Source organism: Pyrgilauda ruficollis, unplaced genomic scaffold, assembly GCF_017590135.1.
Source record: "Pyrgilauda ruficollis isolate IOZ18807 unplaced genomic scaffold, ASM1759013v1 scaffold4, whole genome shotgun sequence".
NCBI lineage: Eukaryota > Metazoa > Chordata > Aves > Passeriformes > Passeridae > Pyrgilauda > Pyrgilauda ruficollis.
Genome location: NW_024525489.1, coordinates 19,921,791 through 19,944,746, shown reverse-complemented (window position 1 = coordinate 19,944,746; position 22,956 = coordinate 19,921,791). Strand labels below are relative to the sequence as shown.

General features: G+C 40.3%; 1 protein-coding gene across 1 annotated transcript in view; it reads right to left on the bottom strand.

Annotated features, from left to right (window-relative positions):
• Window positions 1–2,572: 2,572 nt before the first annotated feature.
• The window catches only part of PCSK2 (proprotein convertase subtilisin/kexin type 2), a 99,798-nt gene continuing 79,414 nt past the window's right edge, over window positions 2,573–22,956 (bottom strand). Inside the window, exons 9-12 of the mRNA XM_041477194.1 lie at window positions 13,523–13,738; window positions 12,205–12,305; window positions 9,432–9,659; window positions 2,573–5,702 (exon numbers count right to left, since the gene is read on the bottom strand). Coding sequence (XP_041333128.1) covers window positions 5,216–5,702; window positions 9,432–9,659; window positions 12,205–12,305; window positions 13,523–13,738 — 1,032 coding nt within the window. The 3' untranslated portion in view covers window positions 2,573–5,215. The remainder of the gene's footprint in view (window positions 5,703–9,431; window positions 9,660–12,204; window positions 12,306–13,522; window positions 13,739–22,956) is intronic.

Here is a 22,956-nt window from a genome sequence, read left to right as displayed (position 1 = left end):
AGACCCTACTTGTAAACGTCACCTGACTGGTGTGCAGGAGGTTTCCTAGGGAAAGGGCTGGATACCTCTTAAACAACCTGTTCCAAATTTCTCCCTTTCAGAGTCTTTAAATAGCAGTGAGCTTGGCAGACCTTTCTTTTTGGCAATAAAGACAAACTTCCTGTATTCAAGATAAGCTCTTACTGCTCGTAATAAAATTCCCTGAAGGGAGATCTCCCTTACAAAATCTACTGTCTGTCTTTCACCAGCACAGCTAATGTACTTATGAATGGCAACGAGCTTTTGAGCAGACTGGAGCCAAAGACTGAGTATTTAGGTATTTTCTTTTTAAGTATTTCCTTGGACTGTAGAGTTTCATACTGCCACAGGATCCTGTCTCACTCCTGTCACCTGCAGGCAATGGAGCTCCACAGGATTGTTGAAATAAGCAGTGCCTTTCCACCTCCCCATGCCTGGGCAAGCAAAAATCAACACTTGCAGCAACAACAGAGTCTTGCGGCTCCCAGAAACCTTCAGCTCAAGAAAACAAACAAAAAAAAAACCACAAAGAAAAAATCAGGGAAAGGAAATATTTTGCTTGTATGTGTGTAAATAGTGAGCTCTACACCATTTAGGCCTCAGCTTGACTCCAGGCACACAAATGATCCCGCTAAAGCCCAAGACTTACTGAAGGGTGGTACTAGATTAGTCTCTACACATTTCTTGTTCAATCCGATGCCAGTTCTCTGTTTTCATTTCAGCTTTCAGCATTATTGTGCCTTTTCTTTTTGCCTGTTAACTCCTGTCAGCTGCAGCAAAGCAAGGTTAAAAGCCATTTGAACTGACAAGTCTGAGATTCAGGAACTCCTCACAGCACCCAAGGCTTTCCTTCAATAATATGTTGAGTTATTTCATACATGAGGTCCAGCACAGGGGTAGCATCTGATCTACTGTGATTGCTGCTAGGTCTGGTAAAGTGGCACTTTATTCTTTGAAACAGCTACAGGTGACTCTCACAGTCACAATTTTAGTCAGGACTTTTTGTTGATGCTGGTTTATTGGAATGCTGTGGGAGTTTATTCCAGACACGGCTTACTAGAGCGTGTTGCTTTTCAGTTTAATATATTAACAGTGTAAATAACTCCAGAGAAGGAAGTTTATCAATGCCTGTTCAGGCTGGGCTCTGGTGACCTGGTAGCAACTGCCCAGAATAATTGGTGCTGAAGGAATTTGACTTCTGCAAGGTAAACAAAAAAAACCACCTCATTGCAGCAATAGGTAGGCTGTTTAATAATTCTGTCACAAAGCAGAGTATAAATAGGTTCAGACAGGCAGGACCTAGATGGAACTGGGTATTCTTCCCCTTCTCCCAGTCCATCTGATTTCACTGCAACACAGTGGACCCAGTGTTCAGAATACAAAAAGCCTCATTCAATGGCAAGGAGGCAATGTCAGGACAGCCTGGGCGAGGTGTCCAGTGTGTGAATACCTCCACCACCTTAATAGTTTTCGTGCTGTGGTGTCATCACTGGCTGCTGACCCAGACCTGGTTTATGATGGCTGTAACCCTTGCTCAGGATTTCAGTGTGATGTAAGAACTGCTCCTAAATCTGGTTTAATGGCACTTACTGCTGAAGGAAATCACATACTGCATTGCCTGGGCAGCAAACAGCAGAAGTCAAGGACTAAGAAGAGGTGAGGGCTAAATTCTGCTACAATCTGTAAACTTCCTGTATATTTGCATGAAAGTTATATAGAAAACCACTAGTAGTATCTGGTTAATAGTGACCATGCTGAAGTGTATAGTAAATCTCGTACTTTTAGGGGCTAACCTCTACATTAAATGCAGATCCTCAATGAAGTGTTTAAATGCTAAAGTTTAATGGTGAAATAGTTGCAAGCATCTATTCAACAAGAGACTGGAATGAGAGTCAGGTTTCTACAGGCACATTCTCACTTCTGAGGCAACCAGAACTAGATCAGGAGGTTCCCTGCCAGATTATACTGCTCCAGACATGACAGAGTATTATAAAATGAAATATACTTTCTGCCATGGGAACACAGGAGCTGAAAAGTACCCAAATGTTATGGAGGGGGAAGTAGAGATGAAAAGGGAAACAGGGGGTTTAATGTGAATCAAAGTGCTCCAAACAGCAGAGGAAAAAAAATCTGCTGCAGCATTTCCTTAGGACCAGAGCTGCTTATGAGCTGAAGTGAAAAACTGCCAGAGTCTCTATTCCTCATCCTCCTCCTCCTCCTCCTCCCAATGCATCTCAGCACCTGCCCTGCTGCTGCTCTTGCAGAGTGACCTTGGAGCCAATGGGTTTGAACCATGAAAATAATGTCAGGTAAATTTAAAAAACCTCCTCCCAGCCTGTGGCGTGAATCTTGTATGTGACAGAGTTTCACAGTTGACATAAAATACTTTATTCATAATCTGCTGCTATCACCTCTTTATCTTCTCCGTAACCTTAAGTAAATGCAGGATACAAATTTCTTTACCAGTGTAAAAAGCAGAGCAGTAGGAAGTCATCACACTGAGAGCGGCATTTTACCTCCCGTATACCTTCAGATAAGCAATGATGATAGGACCTGCCAGTTTATAACAGCTCTTTATTTTACTGATATTATAAAACATCATCACAAGGCTCACCTATTTTGCATCATGAGCTTAATTTTCCCTTTTATTATAAATACTAAAAAAATTAACTTTCTTTTGCATCAGCAATACCATAAAAAGTCTAACTGGACATATTTTTCAGTGATCCCTTGAAGCAAAAATCCCCAAGAATTTGAAGTAGATCTCTATATTGTATATAAATGTAGTTTTATATATATAATTATATAAAAATTCACCATTTCTGTATATCAGTCACTATTGTGATTTTTCAATTACTAAATTATGTCAGCATTATGAAAATATGGACAGCCATCTAGTTATTTTGCTGCTTTATAAGATATTTAATAATTTAACAGACAACTGCAAAATTACATGAATGCAATGGAAAGTCATGTACATGTTCATTTAAGAGTTCCACATGGACTTTTCTTATTCCAAAACTTTTCCAAATTTTAGAAGTCCAGTAAAAGCTTTCAGTAACCTCTTTCTTTGATCACATACACACAAAAAGTTACGATGTATGTGTATTATACCTTACATACCATATGTAATTCTAGACATATTTATATGAAAATATACATAATGTACTCTGAATATATACATTGTATGTTAGAGATATATAAAACACACACAGAGAGTGATACCACAGGTGTGTGCATAAATATATATATGGTAAATTTTTCTGATGGGACTGCTGCACACAGTGAGAAACTGTGAGTAGTGTGAGGCTGCTTGGCTTGGCTTTAGAGTGTAATTCACATAGACTTTGAGTAGGTTGAGCTATTTGTTTTTCATTTGGAAAAGGAAAGAACAGGCCTCTTATGGAAAAATAAAAGATGGATAGTCTCTTGAATTAACATTATTCTCATACATTCTTAAGTGAAACACGTCCAACATAGAACCTTTGGGTTATGTTTTTAATTTGTTAGATAAATATTTACTTACTAAATGTGTTTCTACTACTATGCACCGGATCAACCAGGACAACTCTTATTAAAACATCTTAGATTCATACTCTGCATATTAAAAATACATAATAAAAGTCTGAAACTAGTCACTGCTAAAATGTAGATCTTGGATCCTGCAAAGATCTGAAATACCTGCTTAAAATTACCATTTGAGTAGGTCCACTGATGGGCTTTAGTGCAAGTGCCTAAATATTTGCAGAATGAAGACCCTTTATTTCTCAAAGGTTAAATTTGGGATCTCACACCTGAGAACATGTAGTGGTTGCTTCCATCAGTAATTCCCAACAGGAGAATGTTATCTTTTGCAGCAATAGCCAGAGCATACTCTTGAGGATGAGAGAAATGGACTTTAACTCATGTCCAAAAAGTCAAGGTGGGACTGACTTTAAACAGAAAAAACAATGACTGCCAACAAATCTTCCCAAATATACTACATTTTATTTCTCAAGAAGGCCAACATTGCATTACACTTTAATAACTTCAGCATATTTTTCTCCTTAAATATATCTGTATAACATAATACCAGCAAATATATAGCTTAAAAAAAAAGAAATTTAAATTAAAAATTGCTTTGGGACTGAAACTGTGTGCTTCAAATTTTCCCCACAGCAGTTTACTGGCAGCTGGGTTGCAAACCCCAGAAAATGGGTGTCTGTGGTTGGTAATGCTGACACAGCCTCATTTTATAGTGCTGGAGAACATTTCAGTACTGAGAGACCAGCAGATGCACACAAGCTGCCAGAAATCCTACAGCTAATCCCTATGTGCTTGTTCTGCTGTAAGATGGTAAATTGATTTAAATTGCCAAAATTACAAATAATAATAATAAAAAAAAACAAACCCAAAGAACAGCAACACAGGAAAAGAATCCCCAAAACAACCAAACTAAAAAAAACTCCAGCAAAACTGGGACTTGTGCTTCTAAGAGGCCCCGACCCGGTTTGCAAATCACTTCTCCCTGACACCCAGCTTTGGCATCGCTTTGCCTTCCTTATTGCATATCTGTTGATCCATCCTGTAGCTGAAGTGTGTATGTAGTGTAACTGTAGTATGAAATAAAACTCTCAAAACAATTGGATTTCTGCCAATCAGATTGGTGAATTTTCCTTATCTCTGGATTATTTATTTTTGTGGGGTCTAGTGGTACTTTGGTTGAACCCAATGGAGGAAGTCCCACTGAAGTCAGTGATGCAGAAGGAGCATGTTCAAAGACCTCTCCAGACAACCTCTTTGTGATTCCCTTTCTCTCAGTAATTTTTCAAAATGTGCTCAATTATCACCAACTTCCAGTGTTAAAATTCATTCTTTTTTTAATACAAACATTTACCACAGAAATATGAAGGGAAAAGCCATTAACTTCTTTGCAGGTTATTACCTATTTGTATGACACAAAAGAAAAATCATCATTTACAGTCACAAACTGTACACAGTATTTGGTGGGAATATATTTTGTGGTTTAGAGATAAAAAATGGACTGCTTCAGTGGCAATTAAAATAATTATTGACGAGATAGAAGACTTTAAAATCAAGAAGGTGATAATTTGTCTACAGAGACAATCATTGTAATACGTCTAACACAGAGGTTTGGATAGTAGAACGGTGAGTAGAGGGGTCTGGGGAAGGAAAGACACCGTCATGCAACACAGCACTACTTCTTGCTCAGTATACTCTTCAGGCTTCTCTCCACTGCTTCATCTAACTCTTCTTCCAGCTCTTCCTTCTTGGACATGGCCAGCTTGGACTGATAATCTTTTACGATTTGGTCTATATACGGTGCACTCTGAGTCCCATGCAGCATCAGTGTCCACTCCTTCAGCACACCCCGCTGGGGCTGGCTGCCAACAAACCCAATCTCCAGGGCCCAGGTGCCTCGGGGGTCTTCTCCCCAAGTGTGAGTCGTCATGAAAGGCCATTTGTCAAAACCCACCTTGGAGTCGTCATCCCTGGGGCGCCGGCTCAGCAGAATGGACTTTGTTCCCATCGGTGAGGTCATGTTGATGTTGAGGTCTCCTCTCCGAGTGGAATTCACAGTTATAACTGCCTGCACGTGTTCCAGGTACCGGACAAAGTTCTCCTTCCCCTCACACGCATCGGTTGTCAGTGTGAGGAACAGTTTGCCACTTGGTGGTATCTTTCTGTGGGTCAAAAGATAATTAAGCAAATTAAAACAGTACAATATGGCTTATGCTAAAACTACTAGGTTTTAGTGCCTCACAGAAAAACACTGTATGATTTTCCTTATTAATACATGAAGAAGTAAGGAAATAATAGTTGCAAACTTAGCCGGAAAGCAAATGTTCCCCTTTTAGAAAATGATACCAAAACCTTAATTTGAAAATAATTATGAAATGTACACCTATACAAAGAGAGAAGTAATACAATTTTAGAAGCACATACTGCTCTTTAAGGACTAACATTAATGGTTGTCTTTACTTATTACTCCTATATTGGGTAATTGAATAATAACATGCATACTCAGCAAAAGAACCATGAGTAGTCAGTCATGTCAGTTTCCTTAAATGACAGCAGAAAATGCCTCTCAGGTGTTGGAGGAACCAATTGCACAGAATTTCAGTGCAGTCACATTAAAGCCTATGTCCTTGTTCTGCTTTGGAAACCAGCACAAACGTGGGATACTGGAGTCGGCTCATTTGAAAAATAGTTTTCCATGAAGATTTCCATCCTTGAACAGCTCCCGTACATGAGTACATGCATCAAGGAAAGAAGCTGCCCGTGTTTACTGAGTTACCAAAGTGCTGTCTGGCCCAGGAGCTGAGGCTGTAAAGTGCCTTCTAAACCTGTTGGGGTCAGGATGCAACTTCAATTACCCACTGCCTCAGAAACTGGCTGGCAAAATACAGGGAAAGTGTAAAAATGCTCTACATCTTCACCATCAGTGTTCTTCGAGCAGTGTGACATTTTCCTCTGTCTACAAGAAAGAACTGAAAGACAAGAATTACAGCAATCATTACAAAAGGGACCAAGTCACAAAAGACTCCAGTCACCTTGTTATTATCTTGTCTTCCAGTGGCTTCTCCCTGACCTTAGTTGTGCAAATTGAGAATCTTTTGAAGGGCATTGACTACACTGTGGTAATGAATACCTTCTTTTCAAAAGAAATCAGTACCAGCTTTTTCCCTCTGCTAATGAAATACCACATTCTTTGGAGACCAGTGAAAGCATTTCAGTCAAGCCTAGCTTCCAGGAGTTCTTTTCTTCTTGAGATGAGCTCCAGATATTACACTTGGTACCTCACTAAGTGGCTCAGGCCAGTCTCTGCCCCCTTCTGTTGAGCATTACCTTCTTGGAAGTACTTGCAGAGCAAAACATCATTTAGATCTAGATCCTCAAGGCATTTAAACACTTACCTTAAACTGAAAAACCTGTGTTGTTCTGAACATTATGGAGGAGAAGTTGGCATAACATAAATATTGTATAGCTAAAACATATGAGCATCTAATATAATACCCTTGAGATACTTATTTTACATGCCAAAGCACAAGAAAAATGCACTACATGCAGAAAGAGGTGAAGGATTGTAATTTCACAGTTGCCACGTGCTTGCAGTTTCTCTGCATGGGAAGCCTCAATCTCAACTCAATCTGAATTCATGTTGTCTCACAACATTTTCATGCAGTGGACAAAGCTTTGTCAAACACTGCTTCATTCCCAGAGATGTGACAAGTGTTTTATCTCCTTCAGTTAATGAGGAGGGACATCACAGTGTAAGTCTTTTCTTCCTGTCCAGACTAAAGCCCAAAGAAACAAGAGCAATGTGTTCCTACTACATCTGCTCTGCAGAAGGCTTGACAGCTGCAAAAAGCTTTTCTTTCCACCTTCTCAAGTACTGCAGTGCAAAAGTTTTCTCAGCTCTCTAAAAACACGAGCAAAGGCTTCCTCTAGTTCCCTTTCCTATTAACTAGGATCGAATAGTCTCTGCTTCACTAGGGTAATTACTGTAGTCTAGGTGAAATTTTCCTAAAGAGACAAAAAGAACCAGGATTAGTGGAAAAAGCCTGACACAAAGGTGAAGAAGAGAAAGTGGATTTTCCTCAGCCTTACCACGTGCCACTACCCAACTTGTGTATGTATATATATATATACACACACATATATATACACACACATATAGTATGTCCATGGCATAGTAGCCAGTGGGAGATTATATATAGTATATCCACTTTTGCATGTGTAGTACCTAGTGGGAGATGAGCAGAGGAAGCTCCTGTGTACTCCTGTCCCTCAGTTAATGGACTAAATTGTCTCAAAACTTTGCATTTCCCTAAATGAGCCAGAACCCTTGTCAGGAAAAGTTCCTGTTGCTAACAAATGTTTCTGTTTTAAACATTGATTGCTTTCAGCACATGGTATATTATGTCTGTTAATTATTTCCTGGCCTTTTGCTTAACTGACAATGCTGCTCTGAAACACATCTCCATATCAACTACTCACCTTCATAAATCTATACCAAATACATACGTTATGTATACAAATACCTATACTTAAATAAAAAGATAGAGAATATATATATATAAAATGTTGCTTCAGCAAACCAAACTGAAAGAATAATCCGCTTATCCACAACAGAAATGCAGAGTTTTCATTTCCAAAGAATCTCTGGAGATGCTGGGACTTAGCTAGCTATTTTTTTTGCAATTCAAAAAATTTACGTGTTACACTTCATAATGCTTATCAGCTCCTGTCAGTGACATTTTCATTGGGGAACACAAATATTACAGCAGTGCTGTTAATGTATAGATGTGTCAGGCAATTGACAGATGTGTCAGGCAACATATGGATGTGTCAGGCATTCCTTACAGCCTCCAGAAATAAATGTTCTCTCCTCCTCTAGGATGATCCCCATTTCAGTAAATGGAGCTGCCCTAAGATAAATGAGATTATTGTGCATTTAATTATTAATAAACTAGAGATATCCTAAAACTAGCTCATTTGTTTTTTACCTGTGAGTATGCATAAGACAGATAAATTAAAACTCAGGGCTCAGCTGTAGAACCTTGAATCATGCAAATTCAATTTGCAAGGTTGGGGGAAAACTCACTCTTTCCCTGGCTGAGCTATGTGCTAGGACAGCATCCTGGTTTGTTTTCTTTTCCCAGCAGAATAATATTCCCTTCAAAAATGGCACTGAAAAGTCAAATTTCAAATTGTATAGATATAATTCAGGCCATTATTAAGTTAGTATTTCAATTACTTAAATTAAACTAAAGCTATTGTAGTCAATTAGTATTCATTCATTCATTTGTTGACTCATTCACTTTAGCACATAAAGGTAAATCAGAAAATAACCTGACTACCTACCCTGAAATTAGAGAATTGAAAAGCTTAAGGCAAGCAAAATTAAATGTTGTCGTGCCTAGTGCTGGTAGCTGTAGATGATTGTTTCAGTCTTCTGGAGATAAAACTGTCTGCTGAAGAATCTCACAATGAGATATGACCTGGCTGATAGATATTTCATGTGGCAACAGCTTATGTAATTTACAGTGCCAGTCTCCCACATTCTCATTTGGGAATAGGCTCTTTATTCACAGAAACTTTAGCACAAACATGCCTGTGAGTGCCCAGGAGAAATGGATGTTGCTATTAACCCTATTGGCACTAACACATAGGATGGGCTATAGAATGTCTTGCCCCAGCAAGCCAGGAACTGGAAGATCATATAGTGTCATCAAGCATTGCTGATAAAAAATGTTTTATCAACTTATTACTGGTAATGTTACGGTTTCTTAGGAAACAAAAATCCTCATTAAGTTTCTTTAACTGTCTTTGTCAACATAATCGTATGCTTGCAGTCTCCCCAGATGCCTGAAGAAGCCAAACACATCCACCAGACTATTCAGACTTACTCAGGTTCCTGTATTGACCCTCCAACACAATGGAATCTCTCAGGAACAGTCTTCCAGTCTTTTGCCATCTTAACCATGGCTCCTGCATCTAGGACACCATAGCCAAACAAGTGGTTGAACTCCAGCCCAACGCCGTTCCTACGCCACCTGTGAACCTCATCATGAAGCTGGTTCCTCTTGGAGGTGAGCACTGTCAGGTGCTGCATGTCTCTCCATGTCAGATGCAAGCTGTGGAAGAGCAACATGTGAAACAAACATTACACTATTTCCAAGCAGGTATTAAAGAAAAACTGTGCTTGAGTAAGGCTTTGGGTGAAGTTTGCTTCTATGAGTAACACTGGAATTGTAACTACACACATATCAGCAGCAAAGCTTCTATTGATCTCAGTGGGAATAAGAACAGGTTTGAAGTATATAGCACTTTTCCAACTATGTTCTCCAAAATTGCAAAACCACTTCTGATTAAAAACTTCTTTTAACTAGACATTACAGATCCAACATGCAATTTTTAAACTAATAAAATGAGCAAGATATTATACCAGATCCTGAGAAAAATGCAAAAAATTCAAGGTTTATAAAAAAAGTTCACCTGGTTTTCCTCTTAGATCTTGCCCCTTATTTCTTGCCTGCTCCTCCTGCTTTTCCCATGGAGCTTCCAGGATCCACCCTCAGAAGCCCTAATCTGATGAAGCTGCTGTGCTCTCACGATCCAGGTGTTAGTAATGTCGGGATTCTGTGACTATGGATATATGGGTCGTGGGTGGCTGCAGCTTTGCAGTATAAGGTATGGCAGAGGTTTTTCACCCATGTTATGTTAGCATGGATGGATGCAGTCAAGTAACATTTCCCTAGTTGCAATGGTTATTTTTCATCATCGCTTGTCTTCCTAGATATACAGTGATTATGAAAACAGGAAGGGCACTTGTTATTCTAAAAAGCTTTAGAACTGACATTCTAATTCTACATAACTAAAGCTATTCCAGTAGTTTTATGATGAACTCTTTCAACATCACAATATGTCTGATTCAAACCATCAGCCTAAAAGGATGTGCTTTTCAGCTTTCTGTGCCCCAAGTAATAAGCATGTGTGCGTGCTGAATGTATACCAGAATAGCCAATTACTGTCATTCCCCCAAGGTGACACAAGACAGCTGAAAAGAAGATATCACTTGCATCATTCCTATTGAGATCTTTTAAGAGCTTGCTACATATCTTAAAGCTCTACTTTTTACTTTCTATTTCATGGATTGGTCTGGTTCGAGAGACATGTCAGTCCTATATTGTGTATGAGCTGACAGACATAATGCAGGCAAGAACAGGGTTCATGGGAGATTGTCAGTGATTCCTGGCAAGGCTTGTCCAGGATAGTTCTGCACAATAAAATTCAATACAGCCAGAAGGATATGGGAGACACTGACAGCTCCTTCTCTCCCCTGCTGCCTTCTCAGCAAAGCCTAGAAATTCTAGTGCAAGCCAGGGGTATTAAGTCTAATTCCTATTCATAATAATGGGATTTCTGGGTAGCTCAAATGAAGAAGAATGATAATTTTTCTGAAATATTTAGGTTCCAGTCCAGTTTAAACATTCAGTGGTCAAAAAATTCATTAAACATTTACATTTTTATGGCCATATTAATATTTTATATAGTGGCTGTCACACTGAATGAATTTGATAGTAGAAGGAATGATCATACAAAGCTAAACATTTGGCATGTGTTTTACATGTATATAACCTGAAAAATGAGACTTGGAGGAAGTCATGTTCTGAGCACGACAGCTATTGCTCTGCTAATGTAAACTTGGCCTCCTCTGACAAATCTTCGTTATTCTGCACTGTTGAAGGAAACTATGCACATAGTACTCACTTCATGCCGTGGTTACAGCAACTGAAGCTCTGTATCTAGGCAAATGTTGCCTCAGTTCATGAAAAAAAAAATAACATAAAGTAAAAAGGTGGTGTAAGTTATTGATAGGAAAACTTTTCCTAATCAATAGAGAAAAAGATAATGATTTCAAGAGATAAAAAAAGGTTTCAGTGTCAGGAATACCATGGAGATGGTAAACAGACAATGGATATTTACTCCTTCAAGTAACAGAGCAATTACACAGCACAGAAGTAAGCTACCAGCAATGGGTTAAGAAAATAAAGAAAACATTCCACACCACCATTGCAAAAAAATATTGAGGAACTGATTGTTACTGGATGACCTAGGTACCAAATACAGACAATCTGAAAAAGAGTTAGACAGCTTCAAGGAAGATCAATCTGCCTGTGGCTGTTCAACAGAAGAGACCCACTGCTGTCTCTACAAATCATGGATCAACAAAACTCTTGTTGAAAGATCACTCTTAATCCCCATTTCTTGTCCTCTTCCTAAGCATCTGTCATTGCAGACAGTGCCCTGGCACAAGATGAACTCCTGTCTGATATTACAGGGTCATTCTTATGTTTCTGTAGGCTGGGCATTTCACAGAGGACATGTGGAGAAATTAAATAATCTCTTCCTCCAAACAGTGCCAGAGAAGTCTACTCCCTAGATGCAGAAGATGGGGAGGACACAGAGAGAGCCAGACAGCAAAATACATCTGCCATGCAACTTTGGCAAGTTGCTCCATCTGCAAGTCACCGTGCACGTCACTACTGTACGAGTCGGCTTTAGAGCTGGTTATTGCAGCCTCGTGCCACAGCCAGCCAACTGAAATGATGAACACCATTAAACAAACCGCAGGCCCTCTCCTCCCCAGAGCTCATGAGGAATTTCTCCAAAGCATACTTAGCCTCCAGCGCCAGGGCGAACACTCCAGCCGCTTCAGGGGCAGCTGCAGACGTGCCTGAATGACGCAGGGTGCAGTTGCCATATAAATCTGTTGTAGCCTGCAATGATATTAGATGCAATTAATGAAACCAGCTATCCCATTTTCGTTGCAGCTACAGACTCAGAAAAATACAGAAAGTGGAGTTTGTGCATTTGCTCTTTAATTGTGTTCATACCCACGATCTGTTCTCTTTTTTGGAAGAGTGTAATCAATTTAAAACCATGGTGAGACACATTTAGAGCATAAATGAAAGAGCAAGTCATCAGGTAGTCAACCAGTGGTCATTATCACTTAGAACCCATCTGTTTCTTACAAACACAGCTTAACCAAAGGCCTTAAATTCCTTTCTGATTATCAAAAAGATTTGAAACTAGAATTGTTAACATTATTGAGCTTTTTAACATTTGTCCAACTCTGAGACCAGCAGCAGCACCAGGCTGCTGTCTTCTGTGCAGATTAGTCACTAGCAGAGACCAGCAGAAAACTTCAGAAATGCAGTTTATGCCACAGATCATTTTGGCTGGTATCATCACAGAGCTGACTGAAGACAGAAACCAGTGCTCTGTCTGCTACTGCATGTGGGCATTTAGGATTGCACAGTGTGTCTTGGGGATTTGAGACAGGGTCATGAAAACTGTACAACAGCTTTTTGCAAAAACTAACCTTGAGTCAGTATGCCTGCCTTTTCCACTCTGTAAACTGAACTAAGTCCTGGTTAGTCTTAAGGTGCTGAAGAGTTGAAGAGCAGTGATCACTACAGTGGAAGAGAATCCCAAATACAACTGGACAGAACCTGCCTGTTTTCCAGCTGTAGGTATGGCCCTGCAGCAACAGCAGGCTCTGGTAATCTGAACCCCTGTATGTCCTCCGTGGGTTACTAAATGTCATTCTGCTCTGTGCTGCTTGTACAGCAGAAGTCTGCCAGTACAAGTAAATATGATCTCAAATGTTAACTTAGATTTTTACAGAGACCTTTTGTCACACTGTCCTCCAGAAAGAGGGCAACTGAACTTTGTAATCTGGTTTCTGATAAAGGAAAGCACTAGCTTTCCTTTGAAGCTCTAAAAGATGGAAGATCATTGCTGTTCTCAGTAAAAATCCCGTATCTTCTCAGCTCACAGTTTTGGCACCATCACATACTGCGAATGAGAAAATATTCATCTCAACAAAGAACCATCTGCTGCTCCAAAGTACACAGAGTTGCAATAGGTCATGCAGATAGACATACATCATGCACAAAGTCAGCAACAGCAGCACAATAGTATCAGGACTCACCACACCAGCCTCTGGATTTCTCTTCCTCCCGTTACTAAAAGTGGAGGCTAAGGTTGAAGAGCAGCTTTCATCATACAGAGCTGTCCGTCCATCGTTTATGGCAGAATTGATGGAGATTGTCCACATGCTCGATGCATAACCATCACAGTTACAGTCATCATAGCTGCCTCCATCTCCAGAGGCCCAGACATAGATGCTGCCTTTTCCACCCCGGCCCTGTGAGAGGGGAAATTCGACCCTCTGGAGTCAAACAGCAAATAGCAGATAGCAGCAACCTTAAACTTTGGAAGTGCTCAGGCCTGAACAACAGGACTGAGCCAAAGTTGACTTAGATACTGTCTATGTTACCCATTTAACAAAAGAACTTTGCACACAGACTGACCAAGCTGCTTTCGGAAGTGTTCAGGCCTGAACAACAGGCACAAGCCAAAGTTGACTTAGTTGAATCCTGAAAATCATGTAACAGATACTGTCTATGTTAGCCATTTAACAAAAGAACTTTGCACACAGACTGACCAAGCTGCTTTAATGTGAACCCGGCTGCTTTAGGAACTTTCACATGACCTTGTGTAACCATCTGCAAGATATGTTAATAAATGTATCATTTTCAGAAAACTTCCCAACTGACATCACCAGATGTTTATTTGCAAGAAACCCCTATCCCTACCATGGCCTGGGCTCTGGCCAAGCCCTGGTCCCTGTTGGTTGGGAAGTGTGTTATAAAAATCCCATTTGCAGTGACTTTGGAGACCTCACTTAGGAGTGAACGCACTTCTAGGACATCCCAGTTCCCTGGAAAGTTCTCCAAATCGCCACTGCAACAGACCCAGCAACTGTGGGTTCTGGAAGATGGCAAAGTATTTAGGCAATTGGTGATGTATCTTTTTCAATCACTATTCTCTGTCTCTCATACAGTACTGATTAGGTGCATTATCTTGCTTGTTTTGTTTGTTGCTGAAGCCAAGTGCATAGTAAGCTTATTGTTTTCTTTAATGTATTATTTTGCCTCTGTGTTGCCTTAGTATTAGTAGTAAAAAAGACCATTCTTTATTGGTGTCCATGTCTTTTAAATCACCCCTATCAATTGGCAAAACAACTGCACATCTAATTGTAAAGCTGAGCATCTATAAAGGAGAAATATGGTACAAACAAAACATATATGAAGCTTCAGCTGTGATATACAGACCTATGCAGGTTACTAAACCCAGGTAAATGGCAGCCAAAGCCAGTTCTGCAACCTTGTGTACACAAAGCACTTCCATTTATCACCTGGTTTGCTTCACACCCTGAAGGCTCCCGATGCACATGCTAAGACATGGATTCATTAGCATTTATGTCATGGTCTAAGTGCCATGAGGAAAAGTATTCTTTTAAAAGGGATATAGGTCATCTCACAGGCTGGGTTTGTAAGATCTAGTTAAGTTCAGACAATGGCTGAAAAGCTCTACCAGCACCTTGTTCTCTCAATACATTTCTTTTTCCAAATGTATTATTGGCTCAGAGCTGTTTTTCTAACAAACCAGCTTCTACTTTTAAGGATAAAATAAAGCTATGAGGCCATGCAAATAATCTACAGAAAAATGGCCAAGCAATTATGCTGAGATGGAGAGGACTGACTGATGCTGAAGGGCCACTATAAAGGCTTGCCATTAATTAAATGAAAGAAATCCACACCCTCTACCTAACTTCCAGACAGGCAGGTAGTGGGAAGGGATCAACTCAGCTCCTTCTAATTCCATAATCAGAAAGAGGTAGGAGCTGCCTGAAAGAGAGTCAGATGTGAGAACTTCAACTCTCAGGGAAAGATCAGTGCTGTGGAACTCAAATCTCAGATCTCCATCTGATTCCAACCCAGCCACCATTTCTCTCTATGTTTAGTTCAAGTAATCCAACATTTACTTCCAAGAGCACCAGAAGTCTTCAAGGCTGGAATTTAACACACTGTTTAGATGCACTGAGCAAAAGACAAAAAATTTCTTCTGGTCTTCTCATTGCCCAGCATGAAATGGAAGTTAATGAATATACAAACTTAGTAACCTGCAGTGGCATTTTAATAGGGAACCTTTTCAGTCAGGATTTTAAATCAAATCTGAGTTCCCAGCAGTAGCTTCTATTTTTCATTGCACCCCACTGAACAGAGCAACCTCATTATTTCAAGCATGTTAGTGAGTTGCATTATAATCCACTGAATTGCACAGCAGGATTGCTGACACTGGGATATGTAACATCTCAGGCCACAGATTTTCATAATAAAGATAATGACTGTGAAAAAGCTCACTGAAATCCATCTAAGAACTTCCACAAAGGCCTGGTATCAGTTGCATTTTAAGGGAGGAGAATACTGTTGCAAAAATATGTACTTTTAAGATCAAAATCATGTTAGCAATTTATTTTAAAAATAAAAATCAGCAGAAAAAGACCAATTGTGTCTTTTTTCTCTTTGATTTTTTTCCATATCCCACCTTTTGCTCTGACTGCCATTAGTTTACAGGGCCCAAACCTGGTCTTTGGACTGCCTTCAGAGGCTACATCCCAATCTTGCCACCACCATGCCAACCTACACCACCTCACTGCTTTGCAACCCTCTACCTGCTTTGGACAGCCTCAGTCCCAAAAAAACAGGTGGCTGTCCAACACAGAAAGCAGGTGGCAAGAATAGGATGCTTGTCATGTATAGACCCGTTCTTAAACAATCTCCTTTCTTGCCATTTGAAAGGGAGAGGAAACACTTCAATTTCACCTGAGAAATTCACTAAAGTACTAAGATGAATTTAACCTCTGCAGTGTCCAGCACAGAGAAAAAAACTTTGCCCTGCTCAGCAGGACTGTTCCATGCTGCCAAGCATTTTACCCCATGGATGGGATTTGTAGCAGAATGGCAGAAAATGCATGTAACAGATTGTTGGTGTGAGGCAAGGGGAATTCACAGAGGAACTGAAACTCTGGGATGGGTTTTATGCATGCAATTACTGTAACTTTGAGAATGGCCTCAGGATATCACTTTCACAGAAGGCATATCCATAAGTGGGTCTTACTGTTAAAACCTACAACTCATCTCTTAATACTCTAATTTCAATTGCCTTTCCTTCCTAGCCAGGACCGGAAAGATGAGCAAACACTGCTGGAATAAACTGACAGCAGCCCAACTGCATTTACTTGTAGTGATGCTTAGGACTTGTTGCTCACCTGTCCCACGGTCAGACCCCGCAGTGGGACTGCCTGCACAGGCAAGCTGCTTGGTGGCTCTTCTCAGGCATCGTGCCATTTACCAGGTAGAAATATATGGCTTCAGGAGAAGTGAATTTTCAATTCTCTGAATAGTAGTAGTAACAAAACTGATCTAGTTCTGATCTAGTGGGTGGCATCCCTGCTCAAGGTATGGCAGGGGTTCAAGAATTAGATGGCCTTTAAGGTCCGTTCCTACTCAAAGCACTCTATGATTCTATGATAACACAGGAAAAAACAAAACAAAACAAAACAAAAACAAAACAAAAAACCCCCAAACAAACAAACAAAAAAAAAAAAACCCAAACCAGTCACATTAACTAAACATCATTTCTAAAGCTCCTGTTTGCATCTCAACCTTATGTGAACCTAAAAAATGTTACTAGTGTGACTCAAGCTGCTGTTCATGAGGACCAAAAACAGGACGGAAGAAGGCAGTAGTAACATACACTGTAAACACCAGAGGGAGCCTGAGGGAAGAGTCAGGGAGAACACAACACCACAGCAAGGTTGTAAGACACGTTTTAAAAAGTATCTTTCCTCCAGAATCCTGTAGAACCCTGCTCATTTCCTCCAAAAGTGATGTATGGCCTGGCACTTGCCCTTCTGAGCCATCTGAAGATACATCTCACTCAGAGCTGAAAATGGATCAGGGTGTGTTTAATACTAGCCCAAGAGAGGCCCAGTTCTCAATTCAGAATGAACCAGAATTAAATTTTTGGCAAGGCTATATGTTTAGTAATTCACAGACAGTTCCTGTGAAGCTCTCTTTAAGAAAAAAGCAGGTTTTCTATTTCCAGCGTCCTTAGTGAGAAGCTGCACTATGAGGAAAAAAATCCCTGAGAAATATTCTTACTCCTTTTTCTCATCTTCCACAAGTGCATTATCCCAGAGAAATATCTTTTGTGAACTACCTTGCAAAAGTTAGCTGGCAGAAGACTTCAGCCTTTCTCACTTATGTAACTTCAGGCATGTCTTAAACTATGTTTTTTTTTCATTCATTATGCCTGCTTGTTGTTTTCTTCATTCATTATGCCTGCTGGGCTAGTACCTGAGCCAGTGTTTCCTGAAGCTTTGATTGTTTGATTGTTGCATAGCCACCTACTGCTGCAGCCTCAACAGCTGCGACTAAAGCCCAGGGTCAGGAAGCAAAAAGGGCCTTTGCATAATATCCACAGATATTTAATTCAGCCATGCAGTGAGATGTTTAATAGAGTCTCAAAGCACACACATGTGGAGGGTTTTTCTTTGTTTTTGTCATTTTGTGTTGATTCAGTTGATCTTTCAGAGAAGCTTTCTTAATATCAAAACAGGGAGTTGTGGAGACCCTGGGGCGGCATCCCCTGGGTTGGGGAAACACAAGAAGCTTCCCTCGAAAGCCAATAAATTGGCTCCTTCCCCTGTTCCTATGTCTGTTCCTGTGTCCCTGAGCCACTCCCTCCCTATTCCCTGATTGTCCCTCATCTTTGTATTGCCCTGAGACCAGGGTCACCCTGGGGGCTGCTCAAGAGAGGGGAACCTGGACCCTCCATGTGTGTGCGTGCTTTGGGACTCTACACATCTCACTTCACGGCTGAATTAAACATCTGTGGATATTATGCAAAGGCCCTTTTTGCTTCCTTACCCTGGACTTTACTTGCAGCTATTCAGGCTGCAACAGCCTACTGCAGAGGTGGCTATGCAGTACAAGCCAGCTGAAGGCAGTGAGTCCTTGGCATCCCTGAACTGCTGCCCATTTTTTTTATTGCCAGGGTTTTCTGGAGCCTGCCTGCATGCTCCTGCATCCCTGACATCTCTCACTCCCCTGGCTCATCCAGCTGCCAGGATGATTTGCCTAGAGCAATCTAGTAGCCTGTGACTTACTGGATCCCTTTGCTCCTTTCCTATACTGATGACTTGGGCACTGTTAAAAACCTAAAGCAAAATCTAGGCAGAAACGCTTTTTTGACAGCCAGCCAAGCAACCTTGATTTAACCTCAGAGATACCTCAGAGAAAACATAGCAGGAAACATACTTGGACTGCCATAGTTTGCCACCACACAGGTTCAGGGGCACAGCTACCCTGTTTGAGCTGAATGTGTTTGTACTTTTCCTACATCCAGTTCCTTCCGAAAGCCTGGAGATGCTGAACTGTCGCCCTGAAAAAGCCCAGCACAGCCACAAGCCATGCAGTTCAGCTCAGAAGAAACAGTAACAGGGTTATCCTCTCAAATTCACCACTGATGAAGGCCCTGTCCCTTTCCTGCTGGCCTAATCTTCTGGTATTCAACAGTGGAAGAGGAAAGGCTGTTTTGACAGGAGCAAGAACTCAGTTCAACACTCAGCTACTGTGCAGAGGATAACTATCACTTGGAACAACACTTCCAACATGCTTCTCCTTTTTATGTCCCTTTCATATTTTGCTGTCTTTAATAACTGTCTGTTCAGTTTCTCCTAGCAGATTTCTGAAACTATTTGGGTCAAGTAATAACCACCAAACTCCAAGACTGCTGCATATGAGACTCTCAAAAAACCTAAGGCATATAATTCATAAACCATAATAAAAGGCTTTCTGTAACTTATTTTAGAATTGGTCACAGAAGAGTACTGAACTCACATATGCCAACCCGCAATTAATTGCGTAATTGTTAATACCTCCTTTAGCTAAAAATAACGCTTGAGCCATTTTCTATACCTAAATTGCTGTTGAAATTGGATGGGCTTCTCTTAGCCAAGAGAAATGTATGTAAAATTGTATTTCTGGTCAAGAGAGGCAGCATTAGGTTTCAGTGAGGGTTCAGTCTAGCAGGGCAATGAGGACAGAACTTGGAAAATGCTAAGGCAAAACTTTTTACTTAGCATTTCTTTTTTGCTGGATTCTGGGCTGTGTACCACAAGTGATAATACAGCAATTCTACAGGCCTAATTCTAGTATCGATATTATTTGCAAAAAAATCAATCTCATCCTCTTCTCATTATTTCTCAGCTAGATTATAACTGAGACTATGCATACCCAATTTACTCTTTAGCAGTGACAATGCTGGTTTCCCTTCCCAGCATTCCCAAGTGGTGTGATGAACTCTGGCCTCATAGGTTCACCTGTGCCCCTGGAAGCACAGTGCAAAGGTTCCCAGTATTAGCCTTGCTGGTAAGCTAAACCATGTACCTGCTGAGCTGTGGCACAGAGATTAGACAAAAAACACTCCTGGGGGCAGAGTGAGACAACAAAATCAGCATCTTCAGGCTACATTATTGTCTTGCCTCCTTAGAAAACATCCCTGTCAGATGACCAGGGTTCAGAATTCCAAGCAGATACAACATGTGTGGGGTTTTAATAAGGTTTGATTTTATCTTAGATGAATAAGACAGGGCATGGAATTATAATGCATATTTCAGACACAATGCAATACAATGGTAAAGGGCTCCCAAGTTATAAAGAAGCTTTCTGGGCTTCCTCAAAAAGTGAGTAATCAGATGGTTGCCAGATCATAATTTTTCCTTTCCTCACTTAGCTGTTGAAAAATAAAATTATGTTAGAGGCATCTAACTGTATACACTTCATTAACGTGATATTTTCAAAGAACGGTAGCACAATTTCTGTGCACTTGGAGAGAGGCAAATGAGAAATATTTCCTTTTGATTTTTTTCATTTTCCTTTCTTCCTGCATTGGTGAGCCCAATTACAAAGCCTTGACATGACTATGAATTCTTAATACTGCTCCCCTGGTAATTTGCACTTGGGCATTGTTTTCTTAGGTAGAACTACATTAGGGAAGCAATAATGTTTTCACCAGCACAAGCAAAAATGGTTTATGTCTTATAAATTCTGGCTGAGAAGGTGAAGTCTCAAGGAATTAATTCAGTCCATGAGCAACCACTCACGACCTCCTAATATAAAGCCTACATCATAAAAATGCAATAGATAAGAGACAAAACTTCTTTTTGTTGCCTTAAATTCCAATAACTGAAGCTGGAAAGAACTGGACTCACGAAACGGCGAATAAGAAATGTTTACTGGACACTACACTAAAAACAGGATGTACCATAAAATATAAGTGGAATTAGTTCTTGGCCTAAGTCGCCTTTTCCTGTTTAAGAGGATGGCTGATACAATTCTGGATGCAAGGTACTAGAGAACAGAAAGTCTCTATTTTAGAGAGAGATGTCTTGTCACAGGATTTCTATCTATCATCTCTACCTCCCTCTGCAAGCCTTCTAGCCCCCAAAGTGGTAAGCACGGACAAGGGATATGTAAAACACACAGCACTGCTTTGTCCAGTCATACTATGCATACAATGAAGGCAAGGCCCCCTCATTAGGCAAGTACTATAAACATAAAACTTTCAGCCTAATTTTTAAAAACTAGAGATTTTTAAAAGTCCTTTCCAGTTACATCCCGTATAAGTATTCTCTAGCAGCTGAAAGTCGCATCAGGTAAGAGTGTTCATCTGTGTTCAGGCTAGTGCTGGTAATTGCCAAATACTTGTGGACCTTTGTGTGGATGAAAGTCTTTTTAAACCCTATTCCCAGGTTCTTGCTAATTCAACTGTAAGCTCATCTATCCTTGCAGTGCAACACCAGTACTCAGTGACCCAGCCATGCTGCTGACCACTGTCCCTGAACTAAAGCCATGAGATAACACAGTGAAGCCAGATCACCTTAAAAAAATGAGTGGGATTATGTCTTAGTAACAAAAAGCAGCTTGAGTACCTTTCCCAATAACTTCTGATTCCATGGGTTATGCTGACACCCAGTTCAGGCACACACTATCCCTTTTGTGCTCAGCCTTAGATATAGCTAGTAAGAGAGCCCATAAAGGAGTTTCCAGTGTGATGACAGACTGTGTTGTCCTTATTCATGCTATTCAGTGCTGCCTCTATTCGTGCTATTTACCTTCCAAGCAAACAGCACTCCAAAATGAAGGTATGATTAAGGCAAAGGCAAGAATGAGTTTAACACATGCCAAGAATGGATAATGGAAAAGGAAAGGTAGGAAAATAGAGAATAGTTTGGGTTGGAAGGGACCTTTTAAAGGCCATCTAGTCCAACTCCACTCTGCAATGAGCAGGAACACCTTCAGCTAGAAGAATATATATCAGAAATAGAAGACATGTTGGCCTTAGTCCACCTGTTTATAGCTGGGTGACTTCAAGACATAAAAATAGGCATATAAACGTGAAGCTTCACAGTTTCTGTAGTTTTTATCCTATTGTCATTATCAGGTGACTAGTTACCCCCACATTGCAGTAGCTCTGGAAGAAGAAATTCTAAAGGACATGAAAGTGGAACGGAGGTTGAAGGTTTAAACACTTGGCAGTGTCCTCTTTGAACTGGGCTCCCAAGTGTGGCGGCAGCAAGGCAAACATTACCTGTGTTTGTCAACTCAATTAAATGCATATTCTGTGTAAGAATTCTGTATCACTCCTACTTACTATTTGTATTTTATTGCATTAGAAGCAAGGATATTAATCTTGCTCCATGCTAGAGCTCTTACACTGCCTTCTAGGACATTTGGAAGTATTGCTTTTAGTTTAAGAACACATTTTTATTCTCAGCATGTTGCTTCCTCCCTGCCAATATTTCAGCTTCATCATTAATTCGTGAACCATAACTCTGGTGAGAATCAGCTCTAGGCTGATAAAAAGAATTCTTACGTGTTTTTTCTGCCTCTCAGTTTACAAAAGATACTTTTTAATAAGACAGGAGGGTTACACTGAAAAATAATAATAAACTAGATTTACGTTTTTACAGTCAATAGAGAATGTGATGCATGTATTATAGACCTATTCTAGGTAAAAGGGTATTATATCAAAGGCTTGTTAGTCTTCCTTTCCATGCAGCCAACTCTGTAGTGGGTTTTTCAGAGCACCGTGGACAATACCCAGCATCCACTGACAGCTTGATATATCTCTAGAAAATCTGTCTCTCCAAACAAACCAGATCAGAACAAACTACACCCAAAAAAACTGCTCTATTAGGAAATGCAATGTGCAAAAGAAGGGTAGATACAGCTATGATCACAACACAAAGGGAGTTATTTGGGATGGAACTATCCCATCTTCTGTGGGAGACTGACAGGAGATAGCTGCGATACTGCCACTACAAGGTTAAGTGTAATTGCCCCTAGACAACAATATATTTTTTTAGGTAGAATCCAGTATAATTCCTCCTAATTCTGCAATGGCTGACAGAACTGGTTTACTAATGCAGGCTCTCCTGTTAATTTTATG